The 17,159-nt window shown below is 52.3% G+C and overlaps 1 protein-coding gene across 1 annotated transcript in view; it reads right to left on the bottom strand.

Moving 5' to 3' along the window:
• Positions 1–532: 532 nt before the first annotated feature.
• The window catches only part of FANCM (FA complementation group M), a 60,822-nt gene continuing 44,195 nt past the window's right edge, over positions 533–17,159 (bottom strand). The window contains exons 14-23 of the mRNA XM_066552502.1: positions 8,976–10,809; positions 8,229–8,308; positions 8,059–8,127; positions 7,447–7,557; positions 6,470–6,626; positions 5,598–5,704; positions 4,162–4,695; positions 2,505–3,516; positions 1,805–2,096; positions 533–745 (exon numbers count right to left, since the gene is read on the bottom strand). Coding sequence (XP_066408599.1) covers positions 616–745; positions 1,805–2,096; positions 2,505–3,516; positions 4,162–4,695; positions 5,598–5,704; positions 6,470–6,626; positions 7,447–7,557; positions 8,059–8,127; positions 8,229–8,308; positions 8,976–10,809 — 4,326 coding nt within the window. The 3' untranslated portion in view covers positions 533–615. The remainder of the gene's footprint in view (positions 746–1,804; positions 2,097–2,504; positions 3,517–4,161; positions 4,696–5,597; positions 5,705–6,469; positions 6,627–7,446; positions 7,558–8,058; positions 8,128–8,228; positions 8,309–8,975; positions 10,810–17,159) is intronic.

The raw sequence follows: 17,159 nt of genomic DNA on the forward strand, positions 1-17,159 counted from the left end.
AGCCTGGCTCCAGAGGGGCTCCAGCCCTGGAGCAGCCCCATGGGTTCCTCTGGCCCCTGTCCAGGGCTGGGCAGCTCTGCAGGCGGGGTCTCAGCAGTGGCTGACCCGGCTGCCCAGGACAGCTCCCGCTCCAGGGCTGGATTTCTCCCAGCTCCGCCTCTGCCCGGCGCTCCGGGGACAGCGATCGATCCCGTGCTGTTCCAGCCGGTGGCAGCAGAGGCTGGGGAAGGATCGAGCACCTGAGCCCGGGCAGAGGCACCAAAGGACGGGGGCGGCGCTGCCTCGGGGCCCCCCAGAACCCACCCCTGTCCCGGGAACACGGAACACCGGCAATTCCGGTTTTAACCTGGAAACGCGGGGCTCAGTGTTGGCAGGAGCTGCTGCTGGGCTCCTCAGCATCACTCCCCAAAGCTCTACTGTGGTTTTTACAGGAACTGGGGATGGTCACCCCCAGAGCTGTGCTCTCCCCCGGCCCAGGGACCCTGGGGACACACGGGGCAGTGCCAGCCACGGCAGAGCAGCTCCCACGCCCTGAGGTTTGACAAGTGTTTATTTACATCATTTACATCCAGTCCCGACTGGGTAAAGTGCAGTGCAGGGCCCGGAGTGCCGAGCTCAGCCCTTCCCCTTGGCGGGCAGGGGCTGCGGCAGCAGCTGCGGGTCGAAGTCGTGGCGCAGGAAGCGATGGAGCTCCTCGGCCTGGGGCCGGCTCAGCCGCGCCCCCGCCGCCAGCGCCGGCACCGAGCTGCAAGAGAGAGAACGGGAGGAGCCCCGGAGCCGGGATGGGGCAGCACCGGGAGCCCCCGAGCCGGGATGGGGCAGCACCGGGAGCTCGGGATGCACTGCCCAGGATGGGGCAGCACCGGGAGCCTGGGATGCACTGCCCAGGATGGGGCAGCACCGGGAGCCCGGGATGCACTGCCCGGGCTGGGGCAGCGCCGGGAGCTCGGGATGCACTGCCCAGGATGGGGCAGCACCGGGAGCCCGGGATGCACTGCCCAGGATGGGGCAGCACCGGGAGCCCGGGATGCACTGCCCGGGCTGGGGCAGCGCCGGGAGCTCGGGATGCACTGCCCGGGCTGGGGCAGCGCCGGGAGCTCGGGATGCACTGCCCAGGATGGGGCAGCACCGGGAGCCTGGGATGCACTGCCCGGGATGGGGCAGCACCGGGAGCCCGGGATGCACTGCCCGGGCTGGGGCAGCACCGGGAGCCCCGGAGCCAGGATGGGGCAGCACCCGGAGCTGCTGCAATCACCTCGGCACAGGTGCCCAGGGTGGGCAGCACACTTGAGCAGTAAAAACAGGGAATGCCAGAGGGAAACAGAGCGAGGGGCAGCAGGAGGGAGGGTGGAAGCAGAGCCCGTGTCAGTGCTCTGGGCTGCTCAGCGTCAGAGACAGGAATGTGTGAAGAGCTGAGATGGGACAGGACAGCTCCTGGGAGAGGGTGGGAAGGGCTCTTCCTGAGCAGCTATCCCGGCAGGAAGGGATTCCCTGAGCAGTGATCCCAGCAGGAAGGGATTCCCTGAGCAGCTATCCCGGCAGGGAAGGTGCAGGAAGGGATTCCCTGAGCAGTGATCGCAGCAGGGAAGGTGCAGGAAGGGATTCCCTGAGCAGCTATCCCGGCAGGGAAGGTGCAGGAAGGGATTCCCTGAGCAGTGATCCCAGCAGGGAAGGTGCAGGAAGGGATTCCCTGAGCAGTGATCGCAGCAGGGAAGGTGCAGGAAGGCTCTCCCTGGCTCCAGGGGAGGAGAAGGAGTGCAAGGCTGGGGCCTGGAGCCCCTGCCAGGCCCTGTGCTGGCCTTACCTGTTGGCCACGGCTGTGATGGAGCTGAAGGAGTGGCAGAGGTTGAGGGCAGCTGCGTAGCTGAGGTTGGGAATGCTCAGGTAGAAGTTGAGGATGTCCCGGCGGTGCCCCTCCGGCTCTGTTGGCACCTGGATGGCAGCGTCCTTCCTGTGCTCCAGCAGAGCCAGCTCCTTCAGCAAAGCTGCAGTTTCCTCCTGGCAGGAGCTGAAGAGGATCCTTATTCCAGCCTGGACCAAGGCTGAGAGCACTCCATCATAGTGCTGAGTCCTCTGGAAACACCGGGATGTTTCTCCTGAGGAGTGGAAGCACAGGAAAGCAAGATCTGTTATTGTCCAGTGGAATCATTTCATTGCAGGGTTTGGATTTTGGATTAAAACAAATGTTTGTGCGTGGATGAAGCTGTGCTTGCTCCTGACATGGAATCCCACAATGGTTTGGGTTGGGAGGGACCTTAAATCCCAGCCCATCCCATCCCAGCACTGCCATGGCAGGGACACCTTCCACTGTCCCAGGCTGCTCCCAGCCCCAGCGTCCAACCTGGCCAGGGATCCAGGGGCAGCTACAGCTGCTCTGGGAATTGCATCCCAGCCCCTCCCCAGCCTCCCAGCCAGGAATTCCCAATGTCCCATCCATCCCTGCCCCCTGGCAGTGGAAGCCACTCCCCGTGCCCCTCAGAGCAGGGCGTTCTGGCAGCACCCACCTGGCCTGACCCTGTCTGTCTCCACAATCACACAGATCCTCTCGAAGATGCCCTGCAGGCGCTGCAGCCTCTGGCTGAGTTTATTCCTGTTCCCGGGGCTCTGCAGCTCCGACTGGAGCACCCTGTCCACGGCCAGGCGGTTGCTGACGATGTAATCGCTGCTGCCCAGGGAGCAAACCTGCACCCGGAGCCCGTGCCCCGCCCGCAGGCACGACAGCACCTCCGGCCCCGAGCAGATCTCCCGGCTGTCGGCCAGGATGCACAGGGAGGGGCTGTGCTCCCCTGGAACACGGGATATCCCAGCCGGGGAGGGGCTGTGCTCACTGGGAACACGGGATATCCCAGCCAGGGAGGGGCTGTGCTCACTGGGAACACGGGATATCCCAGCCAGGGAGGGGCTGTGCTCCCCTGGAACACGGGATATCCCAGCCAGGGAGGGGCTGTGCTCACTGGGAACACGGGATATCCCAGCCAGGGAGGGGCTGTGCTCACTGGGAACACGGGATATCCCAGCCAGGGAGGGGCTGTGCTCACTGGGAACACGGGATATCCCAGCCGGGGAGGGGCTGTGCTCCCCTGGAACACGGGATATCCCAGCCAGGGAGGGGCTGTGCTCACTGGGAACACGGGATATCCCAGCCAGGGAGGGGCTGTGCTCACTGGGAACACGGGATATCCCAGCCGGGGAGGGGCTGTGCTCCCCTGGAACACGGGATATCCCAGCCAGGGAGGGGCTGTGCTCACTGGGAACACGGGATATCCCAGCCAGGGAGGGGCTGTGCTCACTGGGAACACGGGATATCCCAGCCAGGGAGGGGCTGTGCTCACTGGGAACACGGGATATCCCAGCCAGGGAGGGGCTGTGCTCACTGGGAACACGGGATATCCCAGCCAGGGAGGGGCTGTGCTCACTGGGAACGCTGGAAATCTGAGCCGTGGCTGAGGAAGGGTTTGGGACAGTGGGACACGCCGAGCCTGAGCTGCTCCCGTGGGTCTTCAAAGAGCTGGGCACCTGTGAGTGTTGAAAATCACAGATTGTGGGAGTTTTACATCAAATCAATAAAAGGATGTTTTGCAGTATCAACACTTTCAGATTGATACTTTAATCCCTGTATCAATCTCCCCACTGAGCTGAGCTGATTATCCCAAAGTCTGGATGACAAAAGCAGCAGCTTTCACTGAGAAGTTCAACAAAACCTGGATCCTGTAAAGGACAGAGATCAGGCTGGGAAGTGTGAGAGATCAGGAACCCAACCTCAGGGAGGTGCTGAAAGCCCTGAATTCAAACCAGGATTTTCTATACAAACCCAAAGAATCAGTGCACATTGCTGTTCCACCATCCTCCATGACCAAGGGAGAATCTAACCCCAGTTTAATTTGTTCACTCCTGAAATACTCCAGGTTACCCTGGGAGTACAAAGCCTCTAGAAGCAAGGAAAGGGAGATGGTCCTGGAAATGTCCAAGGCCAGGCTGGAACAACCTGGTCGATGGAAGGTGCCCCTGCCTGTGGCAGGGGTGCAATGGGATGGGCTTTAAGGTCCCTTCCCACCCAAAGCATTCCATGATTCCTGACTCCCGCTGCTGCAGCCCTCAGAAGAGCCCTGGCACAGGAATTCTCTCCCACAAGGAAGCTCCCTGCTTTCCCTGAGCACTGACCTCAGCAGCAGCCTGCAGAGCCGGGTTCCTGCAGCCAGATCCAGCTGGGGGGATGGATGTGCTCCTGCCTGGCTGCTCTGGGGGTGGATCCAGCATCCCAGCCATGGAAGCTTCCAGGCCCAGCAGCCTCTCTGTGTCCTGCCCCCCAGCCTGAGGAGCTGTGGCTTCCCCAGCCCTGCTCCTGGGCTGTGCAGAGGGGGCTGAGGGCAGAGCCTTGGGGAGCTGCCCCTTGCCCTGCCCCGCTTCCAGGGGCCTCTCCCTGCTGGCTCCCATCTCCTCCTCGCTGGAGTCACTCAGGACAATGATTCTGGAAGGTTTCTTCTTCTGCAGGGGGGCAGGAGCGTTCCCTGCCCGCCGGGCCTGGCTCAGCCTCCTCCTCCTGCGGGTCAGGTACCGCTGCCTGCTGCCCTCCCTGGTGAGCAGCTCAAAATCCACACACTCTTCCTCCTCGCTGCAGCCACTGGGAGCCTCCTCCTCCTCCTCATCCCCCACGCAGAAACTGTCCTCAGCATAGGCCACGTCTTGCTTGGGGATCTGGGGGGAAACAGCCAGGAAAGCTGCAGTGGTTCTGCTGCTCCTCAGCAGGAGGGCCCTTGGCTTATCCAGCCCTTCCCACACACAAATTCTGGGGCTGAGGGGCTTCAATCCCAGCCAGTGCCACCCCTGCCATGGCAGGGACACCTCCCACTGTCCCAGGGTGCCCCAGTGCCCAGCCTGGCCTTGGGCACTGCCAGGGATCCAGGGGCAGCCACAGCTGCTCTGGCAATTCCAGCCCAGCCAGGAATTCCCAATTCCCAATCTCCCACCCATCCCTGCCCTCTGGCACTGGGAGCCATTCCCTGGCTCCTGTCCCTCCATGCCTTGTCCCCAGTCCCTCTCCAGCTCTCCTGGAGCCCCTTCAGGCCCTGCCAGGGGCTCTGAGGTTTTCTCAGATCCTTCCCTTTTCCAGGCTGAAGTCTTGTGTTGGAACTTGCAATTTACCAAAAAAAGGCTGTAACTGCTCTGCAAAGCAGGCCAAGAACCTCACTGTGGTCCCACAAGGGAAGTCCCCAAGGAGAGGAGCCCCTGCCTTCCTGCAGGGGGACACAGGATGGGTAAAGCAGAATGTAATCTTCTCCCCCAAGGAGCTGCAGCTGGACCCTATTACTAAAGATTAGGAGCAGGTCAGATGATAACAGGCAACACCTGTAGCCAATAGGAACAAGTGGTATAAAAGAGTGGATTGGTGAGAACTGGAGTCAGAGAAGTCAGATGGCTGCTGCAAGGACCAAGAACAGTCAGTGCTTAGAGGAGCTGCCTGTGAGAAAACATTGAGGAGGTAGGAAACTCCGAGGCTATGGAATCCTTGCACCACAATGATAAGAGAACTCTTGACATACAGGACAACATAGAATGATAATAGAGCTGTTGTAATGTATAAGACAACACCTCCCCACCTGGGAGAAGATGGCTGAGGGGTTGAACTCCCTGTGGACCATCTTGTAGCGGCTGCCGAGGGCGGGGCTGCGCACGGAGCTCAGGTACACGGCCCTCATCTCGCTGTCTGCAGGGCACAGGAGGAAAAGGAATGCAGGCTGAGTACAGAGAGAATCTTTAATTCACACCTGCTACCCCCTGCTCTCCATGTCCCTTCATGGTTTCCCAAAGCAAAAATCTGCAATTCTCCAGAAATCCCAAAGCCCAGGCCTAAGGATTTAGGATGAAGGAGGGCAGGGATGGGTGGGAGATTGGGAATTGGGAATTCCTGGCTGGGCTGGAATTGCCAGAGCAGCTGTGGCTGCCCCTGGATCCCTGGCAGTGCCCAAGGCCAGGCTGGACACTGGGGCACCCTGGGACAGTGGGAGGTGTCCCTGCCATGGCAGGGCTGGCACTGGGTGGGATTTGAGGTCCTTTTCCACCCAAACCATCTTGGGATTCCAAGTGTACCCATCCTGTGTCATGAAAGCTGCCATTCTATCCCAGAATATCCTGAGCTGTAGGGTCCTACAGGGATCATCCCAGCCCCCAACAATCCCACCCTGGGCATCCCTGGCAGTGCTGCCCAAACCGCCCTGCAGTTCTGGCAGCCTCGGGGCCGTGCCCATTCCCTGGGCAGTGCCAGCACCCTCTGGAATAGTGGAACCTTTCCCTGATCTCCAGCCTGGCCCAGCCCCAGCTGCTCCCTGAGGATGCAGGAGGTTTCCAGGCTGGCAGAGCCCCGGATGCTGTGGCAGGAGCAGCTCCCGAGCCTGGGTGAGGAGGTCACAGACCCTGGCTCCCACCCCAGGGATCTCCTGGCTCTGGGATGCTCTGGGAGTTCCCCACTCACCGTTGAGGGCCTGTGTGGGTTCCCCTTCATCATCAAGGAACTGGGCCAGGGACGGGCTCGGCTCCTCCCCGGTGCTGTCGCTCTCGTCCGACAAGATCCCCTCAGCATCCAGCAGGGACAGCTCGGCCTCCTCCTCCAGGAACTGCCTGCCTGCAGCCTGCACACCATTAGGGCAATTAGCACTGCCTCTAATTAACCAGCACCGCCTTCAATCAGGGCTGAGCCCATCCGTGGGGATCGCTCATATGAGCAAGCAGCCCAATCCTCATGATGATAATAATAAATTTTTATTGTAGTTATTGCTATAATAATAATAATAATAATAGTAATAATAATAATAATAATAATTCATTTTTATTGTGTTAAAAATATATAAACAAAATATATAAATTTGATATATTTTTATAATATAACATACAATCCCAGAATACCCTGACCTGGAAGGGGTTCACAGGAAATAGAATAAAATATAATAAATATAATATAAATAAAAATAATATATATAATGAATATACCATAATAAATATAGTATATTATAATTTACTATAATAAATATACTATGCTAAATTATATTATAATTCTATTATATATAATAGAATAGAATTATAATATAATATATAATATGTAATAAATTTAATAAATATAATTAATATAATAAATATAATTAATATAATAAATATAATAATATAATATTTTTACTATAATTTGTTATAGTATTCCTTTTTTTGTTTCCCTTCTGGACAGGAGCCTGACTCCTCTCAGGGTATCCCTGGAGCTGCCCTCTGAGCTGTTCTCTGGTGTCACAGCTGTCACCCAGCCCTGCAGTCCCCTCTGCCCCCCAGGCCCTTTCCCCAGCATTCCCAAATTCCAGCTGCAGCGTCTGCCAGGAGCTGCTGTGGGAGAGCAGAGCCCCAGCCCCACATTCCAGCTGCTCCAAAGCTGAGCTCAGTGTCCCTGGGGGACACAGTGCCACCCACCTTGGCTGTCACGCAGCTCCTGGCACGTTTGGCTCCTCCTGGCCGGGGCCTGGCCCTGGGGCTGCTGCTGCCCCTCTGGAAATCCCCACTGTCCTCACTGGATGTGTCTGACTGCAATGGGAACACACAGAGTGAGCAGGGCTGCAGCAAGGGACCCTCCCAGCAAGTCACTGAACCCCAGCCTGGGTGGGTGGGAAGGGACCTTAAAGCTGCTCCAGTGCCACCCTGCCATGGGCAGGGACACCTCCAAATAACAGGGCAGGAAAATGGGATTTGGATGAAAAAGCAGCTCAAATGTGCCATGAATTTGCTTTTTTTTTGGTTGAAAGCTCTGTGGCAGGCAGGTTATTTCACCCTTCCTGGCTGCCAAACAACAACTCCAAAGTCACCAAAGCCCCTGGATCCCTGGCAGTGTCCCAGGCCAGGCTGGACACTGGGACAGTGGGAGGTGTCCCTGCCATGGCAGGGCTGGCACTGGGTGGACTTTGAGGTGCCTCCAACCCCAACCATCGTGGGATCCTGTGAAGTGTGGAGACCCTGGGAGGGAACAGAAGGGAGGCAGGAGTGAGTTCCCATCAATTATTGATTATTTCTCCCCATTTCTTTGCTGACCACGTTGGGAGGGCGCCGGCGTTTCCTGGTGACCCGAGCTGGAGACTCCAGGTCGCTCTCATCCATCCCCTGTGGGAACAACATGAACATCAGCGCACACAGAGTTTGTGTTTTGCTGCTTCAATTGCCATTTTGCTTCTCTTGTCTATTTTTTCCCCTCTAAGACTCACAGCAGGAGACATCAAAACATTATTTTTTATCCTGTTTTTTCTCTGGAAAACGATCTCTTCCTCGCTGTCACTGCTGGGTCCTGCAGAAAACAGAATAAACAACATTCACCAGAATTGCACAGTTCCCAACACAATTTTGTTAGAGCTGAGCAATCAAACCATGCCTCTCTCAGAAAAGCACCTCCAAAGGAGATTATTTATTGATCTACAGGGCAAATATTGTTCTCTTCAGCCTTGTTAATCAAAAGAGATAATCTCCAGCTGGGATGGACAATAAATCCTGCTTCCCTGGAGAGTCCTGGGGGGAAGTGATTTCCCCAGGCAGCAGAGGCAGAAAAAGGGAAGAGAAGCAGGACACCAAGAGAAGAAGCCATTAAAAGTTGAGCAAGAGCCAGAGCTGTGGCAGCACTTTGTGACACAAATCCCTGTGACAGCAGCGACTGGGGCTGCAAATGTCACTGCCAGAGAGGCCATGGAGCTGTCCCAGGGCTGGAGCCAGGCTGGGAGAGCTGGGAATGTTCCCCTGGAGAGGAGAAGGCTCCAGGAGAGCTGGAGAGAGGATGAGGGATGGAGGGACAGGAGCCAGGGAATGTCCCCCCATGGACCCAACTTCCAGCATCTCAGCCATTACTCCTCTTCCTTTCAACCTTCCCCCCTCAGCCATAAAACCAAAGTGAGGATCCAAAAGATCCTGGATCCTGTTTCCTAACCACGAAAGTCTGACTCCTGTCCCACCAAATTCCCTACCTGCAGCATGGGATCCATGGAGTTTGGTGTTTTCTGGGGTTTTTGTCCTTCCTGGAGGGGAATCCAAGGCTGATCTCCCAAAGTTCTGCCTCCATGGGCTCTCTTTGACTTGATCTACAGGAGGCACCTCTGGAATTTGCTCCCTGGCATTTGTGAAGACTTTCATAGAAATTCTTTTGACAGCTTTGATATTCACACCCTCCCTGCTTGTTGGGGTCAGAAGTGCTGAAGGCAAAGGTTCAGGGGGTTCCCTTCCCCTCCTGCTGCCTCCTGACTCGAGGACAGGCCCTGCAGCAGGAGCACCCTCGGCCCCTTCCCTGCCATTCCTGCCCCTGCTCTGATGTGACAACGGTGTGGACATGTTCCTGCTCTCCAGCCTCCTGCAGTCCCACCCTGGGGAGGTTTCCAGCCTGGAGCCATCACTCAGGGATGTTTTGGCACTCCCCAGGGCTCTGTTCAGTGGGGGGTTCCCAGCATTCCTGCTCTCCTCGGGGGTCTCATCCCCGCTGTCCTCGATGGAGAAGCCCAGGTCGAAGGTGACAGAGAACAGGTCCTGGGAGCAGTCGTAGGGATCGTCCTTCTCCAGGGCCATTGCTGATGTCCCCGTGGGTTCCCTGCAGGGCTGGGTGGGGCTCACACAGGGCAATTCCCTGCCTGGCTCTCCCTGTGTCCCAGGGATGGTCCCAGCTGGACCTGCCCTGGCTGGAGGCTCAGCGCTCATGGGGCTGCCCTCGCCCGTGTCCTCACCAGCCTCATCCTCAAACAAATGCAGACTCTGCTCCTCACCAGGAACTTCAAGGGCAGCCTCTGCTGTGTCCTTGGGAAGGAGAGGCTCCTTTGAAGGGCCGTTTGTCAGGGGCTGGTCCCTGCTGGGAGCGTTGTTTGGGATTTCAGGGAATTCCTCACTGTCAAACAGGCCATCAAAGCTGTCATTCCAGAGCTGCTCCTCTTCAACAGCAGCAGCCGTGGGAGATGACACAGTTTTGGACAAATGGGGACTTCTTGAGGCACAGAGTTCCCTGGGAGCTGTCACTTTGGGATTCTTCAGGGAAGGATCAGTTTTTGGGGACGTGGGGGAGACGCTGTCCTGCAGTGCCTCTGAGTGACCATCGGGGAGATCTTTTGGGGAAGGAGATCTTGCTCCTTCCTCTCTCATCAGGCTCTCCAAACCCTCCAGTTCATCCCCAGAGGGAGGGGACTGTGACAAAAGCCTTTGCACCTGGGAAAATGTTTGTTCCAGCCCCAGGGGCTCCTGGGGTGGTCCTGGGAGTGTGAAGGAATCCCTGCAGGATTCGGGGAGATAAAACAGGTCCGAGGCCACGGGGGAGGTCTCATACCCTGAGTCCCTGTGGATCCTCCCCAGGGCCTCGCAGGCTTCACCTGCAGGGCTGTTCTCCTGTGCTGCTGGACTGACAGGGCTTTCAGAGCTGTCACTGTTGTCACACAGGTCAATAAATGCATTTAAGTCAAATGTCACCTCCATCCCCTCGTCCTTTTCACTGCCTGGGTGAGAGGGTCCAGGCACAGCAAGCCTTGTTCCTGAGGGAGGGGCAGGGGGAGCCTGAGGCAGCACAGGCACTTCCTCACTGAGTCCAGGGGCTCTTCTGGGAGCCTTGGCTTTGGTTGTTTTAAAGGTGGCAAAGAACTCAGTCCTGTCATCACCTGCATCAGGAGGGAATGGTTTTGGTTTGGATTTTGCCAGGTCTTTCCTGGAGCAGCGAGCTCTCTGATGCCAGGGGGGGTTGGCCATGGAGGGAGTCCTTTTGTCCCCTGCAATGTTCACGTCTTCCATCCGTAGGTGAGGCTGGAGCTCCTGCTCATAGCTGCAGTCTCCCTGGGGACACAGGGCACAGGTTACCAGAGGCACAGCCAGGGCTGCTCACAGCCTGGTACAAACAGGGATGAAGGTTTTGTTCTCCTGCAGAACTTCCCACAGACTCTGATCAATTTTTCATGATATAAATCTGCTGTTCAAAAGGCAACCAGCTCTGTTAAACATGCACAGTGGACCTGGACATGGAGGATCTGAACAGAACAATTATTTTTGGGCAGTTCAGGCAGATGAATCCCTGGATTCCTTCGTCACTGAAATTACATGAGGTACTTTTATAGAGGGTGAGGAAAATGACTTTATAATTAGAGATTGGCTTGTCTGAATATATTTCTGGAAGCAAGATCCAAAGCCACCTTCCAGGAATTTGAAGACTGATCCCTGACAGGGTTGGGGATCCTCTCTGGTTGCAGCAGGCAAAGCAAACTGTGCACTATTAACAGATTTTGTCATTAATCATCATCACCATCATTTCAACACCAATTTCACACAGATGCTGATGCTTAAACCATCCATTCATAAAGATATCCAAAGAAATTCCAAGTCTGGATTTTTTAACTAAAGCTGCCTTAGGAGAAGGCTTAATAAAAACAGTGAGGAAAAGAATTGTCACAAGAGGGCTTTGGGATGATTTTGATCTGGCAGGTTGTAAATAATTTGTTTACCTCAAGCCTGGTCAGAACACAGACTCAAGACCTGGAATTCTTTGTCTGAAATCCAAGAGGAACAGCAGCCCTGGTTCCAGTTCAGTGCCCAGGTGTCACCTGAGCAGAGGAGCATGGAGTGACAATAAAGGGTCTGATAAGGGTCTGTTTGGCTTTATCTCAGGAGCAGCTCCCCCTGCACAAGGGCTCAATTCAAGCATTTCAGCATTCGTTACACAAACAAGACAGAAATTAAATGGATTAAGGATTAATTAGCTGCCAAACCACTGAACATGAGTGAAACAGGAGGAGGTGCTGTCCCGGCTCACCCCACACGGTTCTGAGAGTGCAGCGCTGATCAGGCTTGGTCTAATACTGCCCTGCAACCCAAAATCAACCACAGTACAACCCCAAAACCTACAAACCCAAAATCAACCACAGTACAACCCCAAAACCTACAAACCCAAAATCAACCACAGTACAACCCTAAAACTTACAAACCCAAAATCAACCAAAGTACAACCCTAAAATCTACAAACCCAAAATCAACCAAAGTACAACCCCAAAACCTACAAACCCAAAATCAACCAAAGTACAACCCTAAAACTTACAAACCCAAAATCAACCAAAGTACCACCCCAAAACCTACAAACCCAAAATCAACCACAGTACAACCCCAAAACCTACAAACCCAAAATCAACCAAAGTACAACCCCAAAACCTACAAACCTCAAACTCAAAGAACCCCAAAACTTACAAACCCAAAATTAATCAAAGTACAACCCCAAAACTTACAAACCTCAAACTCAAACAACCCCAAAACCTACAAACCCAAAATCAACCAAAGTACAACCCCAAAACCTACAAACCCAAAATCAACCAAAGTACAACCCTAAAGTCTACAAAGCTCAAACTCAAACAACCCCAAAACCTACAAACCCAAATTAACCAAAGTACAACCCCAAAACCTACAAACCCAAACTCAATCAAAATACAACCCCAAAACCTACAAACCCAGAGCCAATCTCCAACACTCAAAACTTACAAACCCAAACTACAACCTCCAAAACTTACATACCTAAAACTCAAAGTACAAGCCTCAAAACCTCCAAACTCCAAGTCATACCCCTAAACCTAATCAAAATACAACCCCTAAACCCTACAAGCCCAAACCAAATCAAACTACAGCCCCCAAAACCTCCAAACCCCAAACTCAAACTGCAACCCCCAAGCCCCATCCAAGTACAACCCCCAAAACCTACATTCCAAACCCACTCAAATACAGCCTCCAAACCCTACAAATTCAAATCCACTCAAACACAACCCCCAAACCTTACAAATTCAAAATCACTCAAATACAGCCCCTAAAACCTACAAATTCAAACCCACTAAAATATAAGCCCTAAAGCCTACAAATTGAAACCCACTCAAATACAACCCCTAAAAGCTACAAATTCAAACCCGCTCAAATACAACCCCCAAACCCTACAAATTCAAACCCGCTCAAATACAACCCCCAAACCCTACAAATTCAAACCCGCTCAAATACAACCCCCAAACCCTACAAATTCAAACCCACTCAAATACAACCCCCAAACCCTACAAATTCAAACCATTCAAATACAACCCCTAAAACCCACAAACCCCAAACTAATGGAGTTTCCCAGAGCAGCTGTGGCTGCCCCTGGATCCCTGGACATTGGGGCACCCTGGACAGTGGGAGGTGTCCCTGCCATGGCAGGGGTGGCTCTGGGTGGGATTGAAGGTCCCTTCCCACCCAGAGCTGTGTGGGGCTGTGGGATCCAGCAGGATCAGTGGGGAATTTCCCAGGAATGTCCCCTCACAGCCCCTGAGTGCTGAGAGAGGAGCTCAGCCCCGCTGGAGCCTGGCAGTGCTGCTGGGGCCAGGGACAGCCCCGAGCCAAATTTAGCACTGAGGGCAGGGCTGGGTGACCTGCTTTGGGCTCAGGGCTTGTGTAACTGCTCCACTTCCACCCAAACACTTTCACCTGCACAAAACACCCTGTCCCAGCCAGGCCACCCCGTGCTGGGACACTGAAAGGGCACTTTTGGGATTAGCACGGGTTGGCCTGAACGTGCACAAATGGGGAACCTTAAATTACCTGCCCAGCTCCCCTCTAACCCAGAGCTCCAGGGTGTACCAGCTCCTCAGAAAATAGGTCAGGAGCAGGAAAACAGCTCTGGGATTATTGTGCTCAATCAATGAGCCTGCCCAGAGTCACTGATTCACTTTAAAAAAAAAAAAATATGCTTTAGCATTGAGAATAGGAAGAGAAAATAAAAATTTTAATATTAAATGTAAAATGATAATATATTAATATAATAATACTGTATATATTATATTATTATAGAGTATATCATATTATAGAGTATATAATATAATATAATATAATATAATATATGTATTATGTAATATATATTACATTATATTATTATAACTAACTATAATATTATTATAATAACTATAACTATAATTATATAGCTATATAACTATATAGTTATTATAATAAACATATTATTTTATATTGTAGTTATAATATTATATAAGTTATCAAATTATTTATTTATTGAATTATAATAGTATAGATTATAATATTAAGTTATTATATTAATATTATATATTTTAAAATTCATTTTTGATATGTAAATAGATGTGTAATAATACCCATTCTGGTTCCCAGTATTTAAATTTAATGCATCAAGTACCAAAATTGAAATTACCCCCTCTCTGCTCATGAGCTGCTTTGGATGCACATTTTCTGACAAGATTTCTCTGCCTGATGAAACCCTGGTGATGCTGCTGTTTGAAAATTCAGGATAAACCCCTAGACAGCTACAATGTGGGTTTTTAACAATTAAAGCCTGAGTGAAACCCTGCAGAATTCCCCCTTTGTGTGCTCTGGCCAAGCAGAAGCTGCTCCTCACTCGGACCCTCCCAGCCCTCCCCATCCCCTCCTGGAACAGCTTCAGGCCCCTTTCCAGCCCCAATTCCCGGTGATTGCAGGAGTTTGCTCTGGTCACCCTTCCCATCTTTTCCCAGAACTGCTGCTTTGCTGCACTGATGCTCCCTGCCCCAAGTTCTGGTGCCCTGTGCGTGCCCTGAGCTCAGACCTGCCTTTACTCATCAGCCCTTCCAGGAACTGGAATCAATCCCTGCTCCACCACTGCTCCCTTTCCAGAGCACACTTCAGGGCAAGAAGCACTGTCAAAAACTTGGTTTTGGAGGTTTAAGTGTATTACATGAGATGATCTTTAACAATTTATTTAGTTGGGTCATGGAAGAAGCCTGAGGGACACAGAAACCCCAATTTCCTTCTACCAAACTGAGATAATTCCCTCCCTAATGGTGTCACATTAGTGATGGATCTGCTCATCCTGTGGGGTTTTGCTTTCTGCAACCCAATAAAAACAGCCTAAGATCCCTAAAAAGAAGGATGGTTACAAACCCCAGCATATGTGCCCTGGCAAATATGGGAGCAGGAGCAATAAAGAGGCTGAAGAGATGAATGTTCAAGAACAACAGGAAATAAATGAGGGTGCCCAGAAAAGCTGTGGAAGTGTCCAGGGCCAGGCTGGACAGGGTTGGAGCAGCCTGGGACAGTGGAAGGTGTCCCTGCCATGGCACTGGATGGGATTTAGGGTCCCTCCAACCCCAACCATTCCAGGATTCCATAAGAACATTCCCATTTAGTGAGAACATGCCCTGCCCCTGCTCTCTTTGTGTCTTTGGCATGGCAGAGCTGGAAGCTGAGGGCAGGGATCCATGGAATGGTTGGGCTTGGACCATCCCAAATCACTGTGACTCCTCTGTTCTCACTGGAAGCACACCCCCAGCCCCAGGAAAAGCACCAAGCACCTGCAATTCCAGCTCTATAAACAACCCAGCCCTGGTCTCAATTAATGCTTGAATTTAGAAAATTTGGCAACAAGATCAGAAGAGGCAACTCAAAGGAACTACTTGAATTGGAGAGCTGAGATTTTGGGGCTCCCTGGCACACCTCACCCTCCAAAACCAGCCCAAACCCTTCCACCTTCTCTGGAAGCAGAAGTTTTGACACATCTCAGAAGAGGATTTTAATCAGAGAGAATTTATGGGCAATGAGGGCCTAAAAAACCCAGATAAAACCATTTCGTTGCCCTTATTTGAACCATTTTTAACTTTTCATTCAGGGTCTCCTGAGCAAAAAGGTCCAGCTGGCTGAAAACACCAAATTTTCCCCCAAAACACATCTGACTTAAAACTCCAAAGGCTTGGGAAGCATTTCAGGTTCACTGGGATTGCAGAGTGTCCTGGGAAGCTTTTCCCTGCTGGCAGAGGGTCCCCTGAGGCAGATGATGAATGACAGCTGATTTCAGAGCCAGCAGCTCCAGGCTCATCCCAGGGTTAGGAGATGTGTCCCTCCCAAGGTGTGTGGAGTCAGAGGGTGAAAAACCCAGACAATCCCAAAGATTTTGGGATTTATTTTGTTTTTCTTGTGAAAAGCTGTGAGTTCCCACTGCCAGCTTGGAAATGAGAAAGCTCCAGAGTGACCCTCCCAGTCTGGACACTAAAATGAAGCATTCCTCCTCTCCTAAGGAAAAACAAAGCACTGGCACTTGCCCTTTTCCCTGAGGAACCTGGACAAATATCATCCCCCTCCAAGGATCACTCTGCCCGGCCTTATTTCCAACCAGCACACTTCAATTTGCAAAAAAATGCTTAAAAGAGATGGAATAATTTTGCAGAAGGACAACTTGATTTGTTCCCATCCTGCACCAAAAATGCCCCTGGGAGTAAATCCCCCATCTGCCCCACAGGCGTTGCTGTAGCAATAAAGCCCTTGGGGCATTAAAGGCTTTTCTGGATGTGCCTTTTACAGGGGTCATATCTGGGCCTTCTTTCACTTTTTTATTTTCTTTTGCCTGGGCCAACTTCTTCTCTAAGATTTTAAGAGCATATAAAACCAATTTTTTTTTTGCCAATCCTTTTCACTTCATCTATTAAAAAAAAAGCCTTTAAATTGACTTTTTTGAGCTATTATACAAAATATAAATAATAACATAAAATGCAAATTTCTTGAATCACTGAATGAATACAAGGAAAGGAAAGCCACATATCTGTGAATTTCTTCTCTAACAGAAAACACCCAAAAAACCACACAAATGCCTTTTGTATTGGTTTCTATTAGGTCATGACAAATCTCTGAATGAAATTCTGCCCAAGAAATAACTGAGCAGAAATTTCCAGATCATTTGGTTATTCACTGTAAAATAATGATTGGCCTGATTTTATGTTTCAGCCCCCAGTAAGAAGATGATCAATAAAACTGTGGTTTGAGGTCCCCTCTCTCAGGTATTTAAGGAAAGAGCTGTGACCTGTGTTGGTGTTAAACCCCTCTGTTAATTAAGCACCGTAAATGAACGTCACAGATCAGCTGGGTGTAATTAGCCATGGAATATTTATAGCAGGAACCTGGATGCACAGCACATCCATGCAAACCCTTGTACCAGAGGATCGTGGAAGGGTTGGAAAGGACCTGAAACCCCCCCCAGTGCCAGCCCTGCCATGGCAGGGACACCTCCCACTGTCCCAGGGTGCCCCAGTGTCCAGCCTGGCCTTGGGCACTGCCAGGGATCCAGGGGCAGCCACAGCTGCTCTGGCAATTCCAGCCCAGCCAGGAATTCCCAATTCCCAATCTCCCACCCATCC

Source organism: Molothrus aeneus, chromosome 6, assembly GCF_037042795.1.
Source record: "Molothrus aeneus isolate 106 chromosome 6, BPBGC_Maene_1.0, whole genome shotgun sequence".
Lineage (NCBI taxonomy): Eukaryota > Metazoa > Chordata > Aves > Passeriformes > Icteridae > Molothrus > Molothrus aeneus.